Source organism: Hippocampus comes, unplaced genomic scaffold (genome assembly GCF_001891065.2).
Source record: "Hippocampus comes isolate QL1 unplaced genomic scaffold, H_comes_QL1_v1.1 scaffold81, whole genome shotgun sequence".
NCBI classification, from domain to species: domain Eukaryota; kingdom Metazoa; phylum Chordata; class Actinopteri; order Syngnathiformes; family Syngnathidae; genus Hippocampus; species Hippocampus comes.
In genome coordinates, this window is record NW_017806179.1 from 1,044,592 (window position 1) to 1,050,638 (window position 6,047).

The 6,047-nt window shown below is 47.3% G+C and overlaps 1 protein-coding gene across 2 annotated transcripts; it reads right to left on the bottom strand.

Annotated features, from left to right (window-relative positions):
* Nucleotides 1-68: 68 nt before the first annotated feature.
* Nucleotides 69-1,693, bottom strand: LOC109506792 (uncharacterized). 2 transcript variants are annotated; one of them, XM_019855765.1, is made up of 7 exons: nt 1,142-1,250; nt 1,025-1,066; nt 866-944; nt 725-769; nt 482-648; nt 274-403; nt 69-194 (listed from the first exon to the last, which is right to left on the bottom strand). In XM_019855765.1, exons 1-7 carry the CDS (start codon nt 1,190-1,192, stop codon nt 121-123), a joined length of 588 nt encoding a protein of 195 aa, XP_019711324.1. In that variant the 5' UTR covers nt 1,193-1,250; the 3' UTR covers nt 69-120. The 2 variants fall into 2 exon arrangements, with proteins under 2 accessions (XP_019711324.1, XP_019711323.1); XM_019855764.1 differs by lacking the exon at nt 1,142-1,250 and adding an exon at nt 1,471-1,693 and having other exon boundaries at nt 274-648; nt 838-944.
* Nucleotides 1,694-6,047: the final 4,354 nt, after the last annotated feature.

Genomic DNA, 6,047 nt, shown 5'->3' on the forward strand with positions numbered 1-6,047 from the left:
CTGGTCCAGTGACTCATCCAAGGTGGTCAAACCTGCCAAAACCACAAACGAGAGACCCATCAGACTTCTTTCGTACCTTTCAACGGCAACGTTGAAAATGGAGGCAGCAGTGAGGACCTGCTACAAGCTTGTCACATTTGTCTCTTTGTCCAGCAGGTGGAGGCTCTCGGGCAGCACTCTGACTGGAAGCTGCACTGCATGCAGGGTCAAAGAAAAAGCAGGTGAGTGTGCTTGACAAAATATGCAGCACTTCTTGGGTGGAGCTTCAGTCACCAGTCTGCGTGTGCGACATCAGGTGGATCGTGACGCCACGTTTCCTGAGGGCCTGCCGACAAGCAACAGGTCCAAACGTTGAGGAGGGACGACTCGGCTTCACAACGTCTATCGGGTCCTTGAGCACCCTCTGGTGGACAAAAACGCACATGTTGAGCCGGTGCCACTCTGCTGACAGTTTCCTTCCTCTCTTCCTGGTGCAACGCACCTGATTGGATAAGTGTGAGAGGGCCAGAATTAAGAGCCCCGCCACGGTTTGATTTGAGCCACAGGTGCACCTACTCAACCAGCAGGTCAACAAGCTTCCCGAGAATTGGTTGAGGAGAAGCTCCTGTGGCTGAAGCCAAACTTTTTTTACATTTCTGGTTTTGACACCTGTGCCCAAGCTTTAGTAAATCATGTGCCGATTTAACTCCGAGTCGTCACACGTGTATAAAAGTGTTTGCTTCACTTGTGAAGAGAGCAGAGGTGGACGCCTCTTCGACAGCACGGCGACCTGAAAGACACGGTAACGTCAGCTCTTGACTTTTAAATATTCAACCTTCCAAGCGCCTTGCTCGGCACCCCGATATTTGGTCGGCATGTCAAAGACCTGCCAAAGCCTTGTGAAGCCGGGGCCCAAAACTCCACAGGATGGCAGCCATTTTATGGGTCGTTCTGTCGACGTCAGCCTGTGGAGACAGAAATGACAATCGACACATGAGGGATTTGGTCTGTCGTACGGCGGCATCTTTAAATGTTGCCGTTGTACCGTGTTGCAGTCAATTTGGCCATTTTGTAGCAGATGCAAAGCCTGCGGATAGAAAAAGACAAATTAGACGGGCTTGCGCCAAACGGTTAAATTCCACAAAAACGCACAGCGAGTGACCTGTGTTTCGTCCATCTTAAGATTTGTACCTGTGAACAGAAATGACACCATTAACACGCATGCATGCACATTTGTTCAGTTTAACTGAATTTAGAAATGAGTTTTGTCTACTTACCCTCTCGACGAATGTCGCTTTTGTCCTAGAAGGTTGGGGGAAAAAAAGGTTTTGTTGCAAAGTAAGGCCGCAGGAGCTGTTGATTGCTTACGTTCGAACAAACATTTTGCTTTGCATGTTAGCCAGGTGCGAGCACGTCTAAAGTGATACTTTGCATTCAAAGGGAGCCAAAGCGGTGTGTTTTAAGAGGCTATGAAAGAGTAAAAAAAGTCACCTTGTTGGGAGTTTTCCGTGGTCTTCTGGACGGCCGTGCAGAGCTGGAGCAGCAGGAGGACGAGCGGAGGCTGTCGAAGGTGAGAAAGAATGAGTGCGTCGAGAGCCCGCCTTAAATAGGTTTCCGCCAGTGACGTCACTTCCGTAAAGAAAAAACTTTTAATTTGAAACAGGAAGTGAATGTGAAGATGTGTGGAAAAAAATGTGAACGAAATGACGATGGCTTTGCCAAATGACAGCACCGGGGTTCGAACCAGCGTTCACCAGAGGACAATCCCTATCATATACCACTGAACTATCTTTCCGCATGACCATTACGACTAACACATATATCTATTGTCATCACATAGTCCCGTTGAATTGATCTATAAATTTAACCACCCCAGGTGTTTGTTCTGTGACCTGTCGTGTTCGAACGGATAACGATAATACTTGCTACCCGGAAAATCCGGGTTCGATTCTTGCTTAATTTATAAATGGAGCACATGGCTGGTCTCGAACTCGGTTCGCCTGACCACCACGCGATGCATTTTACCATTAGGCCATCCGGACACGAAAGTTTCGAAATTTTTATATGTAGTCATAGGGCGTCAGCCTTATGATGTGTTAAAAGGTTCGAAAAAGGAACATGTTTGGTGAGACGCTTGGCATCTCTCGTGAAGTGTTCGCTTCTGGTTCAAACTTCTAACTTTGCCGCTGGACGAGGTGACGGGAAACCCGGGTTCGACTCTTGCAAACATATAAATGGAGAGCAGACGGAGGTTCGAACTCGTTCCACCTGCCTACCCAGCGATGTCTTTTACCACCAGGCCATCCCGGCACGAAAATTTCCAAATTTTTTTATGTAGTCAAAGGCGACCGACTACACGAGTCCGGTTTTTTGAAGGTAAAAAAAAAAACATAATTGGTGAGACGGTTGGCGTCTCTCGTGGAATGGTCACTTCTGGGACGAGCTTCGCATTTGGGCGACGTGACGCACTCCAACCTCACCCATAACCCATCGACCACGCCAAGATTTCCTCCCGCTGTCTGCCTTCAGAATCCCATCCAGAGATCAGGAGAGAGAGTTTGCAAAACCAACTTCGTTTTCGATTGAAGACGAGTTACACAAAGAGATTGTGTCGTTTTGTCATATCGCACTCCATCTGAAAGACAAGGTACAAGTCGGTTGACACCAATTACAAACCAGAAACGCAGTTCCGTTTTAATCTGCTCCTCATTTTTCAACTTGCTTCCCAAGTGTTCACTGGAACCTTTTGCCGCGACAGTTGGTCGAGCGTGATCAACACCAACAGGCCAAGCTGCTCCTGGTCCAGTGACTCATCCAAGGTGGTCAAACCTGCCAAAACCACAAACGAGAGACCCATCAGACTTCTTTCGTACCTTTCAACGGCAACGTTGAAAATGGAGGCAGCAGTGAAGACCTTCTGCAAACTTGTCGCATTTGTCTCTTTGCCCAGCAGGTGGAGGGTCACTGGAAGCTGCACTGTATGCAGAGTCAAAGAAAAAGCAGGTGAGTGTGCTAAACCGATGCAGTGCTCTTTGGGTGCAGCTTCAGTCACCAGTCTGCGTGTGCGACATCAGGTGGATCGTGACGCCACGTTTCCTGAGGGCCTGCCGACAAGCAACAGGTCCAAACGTTGAGGAGGGACGACTCGGCTTCACAACGTCTATCGGGTCCTTGAGCACCCTCTGGTGGACAAAAACGCACATGTTGAGCCGGTGCCACTCTGCTGACAGTTTCCTTCCTCTCTTCCTGGTGCAACGCACCTGATTGGATAAGTGTGAGGGCCAGAATTAAGAGCCCCGCCACGGTTTGATTTGAGCCACAGGTGCACCTACTCAACCAGCAGGTCAACGAGCTTCCCGGTAATTGGTTGAGGAGAAACTCCTGTGGTTGAAGCCAAACTTTTACATTTCTGGTTTTTTACACCTGTGCCCAATCTTTAGTAAATCATGTGCCGATTTAACTCAGTCGTCACACGTGTATAAAAGGGTTTGCTTCACTTGTGAGGAGGGCAGAGGTGGACCCCTCTTCGACAGCACGGCGAACTGAAAGACATGGTAACGTCAGCTCTTGACTTAAATATTCAACCTCCAAGCGCCTTGGTCAGCACCCCGATATTTAGTCGGCATGCCAAAGCCTTGTGAAGCCGGGGCCCAAACACCTACAGTCCCACTGAAAAAATACAACTCTCTGGGTACCCTTTTTAGGTGCTGTCTCACCTTGCTGGTCTTTGTCGTTGTGTTTTAGTTCCTCTGGACGAGTTCGAACTGGGAAAGTCAATTCCTTTTGTGTTTTTGCACGCTTGGCTCATCCTGTGAATTAGAATCAGATTGCTTGTCAACGCCTTTGTGGTTTCCCGGACAGTAGGGGGCGATGAGGCGATATTAACTAAAGATATTCAATTCACAAAAAAGAAGAAGAAGTACAAGCACAAGAACGGAACCACATCCGGTTCAATTCGTAAGTTTTTCCGGTGTCCACAAGCCATGTTCTCAGTGAGTAATTTCAACATTTTAAACTGACTTCGCCATTTATCTGTGAGTGTGGAGATGTAGACGTTTGGGGAGCGTTATTTCGACACGTTGCTCCTCTAATTATGTTGTCGTCACTCACTCAGTCACTGGAAGTTATCGTAAAAAACAACGTCAGCAAAGGGGGCAGTTCGCGAGCACGCCGCCGACAAGTCGGCCTCAGCTGTCAATCAATCAAAAGGCAATAGAGAAGAGCGTTTGACTTGAATGCAATTTTGTATGTTTTCCAGACCCAAGCTACGATCAACATTGCTCACACTCGAGCAAACATTTTTGCTGATTGTGTTAGCCAGGTGCGAGCACGTCGAAAGTGCTGCTTTCCATTCAAAGGGAGGCAAAGCGGTGTGTTTCAAGAGGCTATTAAAGAGTAAAAAAAGTCACCTTGTTGGAGTTTTCCGTGGGCTTCTGGACAGGCGTGCAGAGCAGGAGCAGCGGGAGGACGACCGGAAGCTGTCGAAGGTGAGAAAGAATGAGTGCCTCGAGAGCCCGCCTTAAATAGGTTTCCGCCAATGACGTCACTTCCGGGAAGAAAAAAAAACTTAATTTGAAACCGGAAGTGAATATGAAGATGTGTGGAAAAAAATCCGAGCGAAATGACGACAGTGACAACTCCACATCGAAAACCCGAGCATCATCAGGCACTTCTGGAATCTGTTTTTAAACCTTGAAGTGGACCAAGTTGAGCTTTGCCAAAGGACGGCAGCGGGGCTCGAACCAGAGTTCACCAGTGGAGAATCATTGTCACATACCACTGGACTGTCTTTCCACGGTGTATCCGTCTACTATTACCTATATCCATCGTCATTAGTCCCGTTGAAGAAGTAGATCTATAAATATAAGCATCTGAAGCGTTTTTTTCACTGACCGAGCGTGGTCGAACGGATAACGATAATACTTGGTACCCGGGAAAACCGGGTTCGATTCTTGCTTAATTTATAAACGGAGCACATGGTGGGTCTCGAACTCGGTTCGCCGGACCACCACGCGACGTCTTTTACCATTCGGCCATCTGGGCACGAAAATTTCGAAATTTTTATATGTAGTCATAGATTGTCAGCCTCATGACGAGATTTAAAAAAAGGAACGTGTTTGGTTCGACGCATGGCATCGCTCGTGAAGTGTTCGCTTCTGGTTCAAACTTCTGACTTTGCCCCTGGACGAGGTGATGGGAAAGCCGGGTTTGACTTTTGCTCAATATAATAAATGAAGAGCAGATGGAGGTTCGAACTCGGTCCGCCTGCATACCCAGCGATGTCTTTTCCCACCAGGCCATCCCGACACGAAAATTTCCGATTTTTTTTCTGTAGTCAAAGGCGCCCGACCACACGAGTCGAAGGTAAAAAAAGAACATCATTGGTGAGACGGTTTGGCGTCTCTCGTGGAATGGTCTCCAAATTTGCATCGCCACGCCCCCAAAAGAACCCACCAATCATAGAGCGCCTAATTTGCATAACCACTCCCCACTTCCCACCAATCACAGCATGTTATCATCATGCTCCACCCACTTCCACAGTTATCAGCGAATCAACAGCCATCATTCCAGCCAGGTCACACCCACTTTCCTGGATTTTTCTGCCTGGAAAAAAAAAAAATCCAGGAAAAAAAAATTTTTGAAAAAAATTTAAAAAAATTTTGAAAAAAAAATTTTTTTGGAAATGTTTAGAAAAGAAACTAAATGTTTTTTTTTTAAGTTAGATTGGTGATGTGTTTAAACATGAAGTTGAGAGTTGAAGTGTTCTTTGGAACAAAGTTTTATTTTGCAAAGTAGACAATCATCACAAAGCAGAGGAAAAAGTTGCAAGTTGGATGGCAGTCTGCTTGTTGCTGGGCGGCGAAAAAGTTGCAAGTTGGATGGCAGTCTGCTTGTTGCTGGGCGGCGAAGTGGTCGGCTCTTGAGAGGAACGTGGGACAGGTGTGTTGACCTGAGAGCAAAGGCATCCGTGAGTTACACGCAAGTCAATTTCTTGTGCAGACAAAGATGTGTTCGGCGTGAAACTTACCAGGGACATAGACTGTTGGGACTTTGGAGAGCAGGAAGCC

Bases quoted from the DNA above. Each gene is read 5' to 3' on its own strand.
- LOC109506792 (XM_019855764.1), bottom strand. From the start codon at position 1,047: ATGGCCAAATTGACTGCAACACG. The intron at 945-1,024 runs GTACAACGGCAA...CTGTCTCCACAG, and splicing joins GCCAAATTGACTGCAACACG to GCTGACGTCGACAGAACGAC. The intron at 770-837 runs GTGCCGAGCAAG...CGTGTCTTTCAG, and splicing joins CATGCCGACCAAATATCGGG to GTCGCCGTGCTGTCGAAGAG.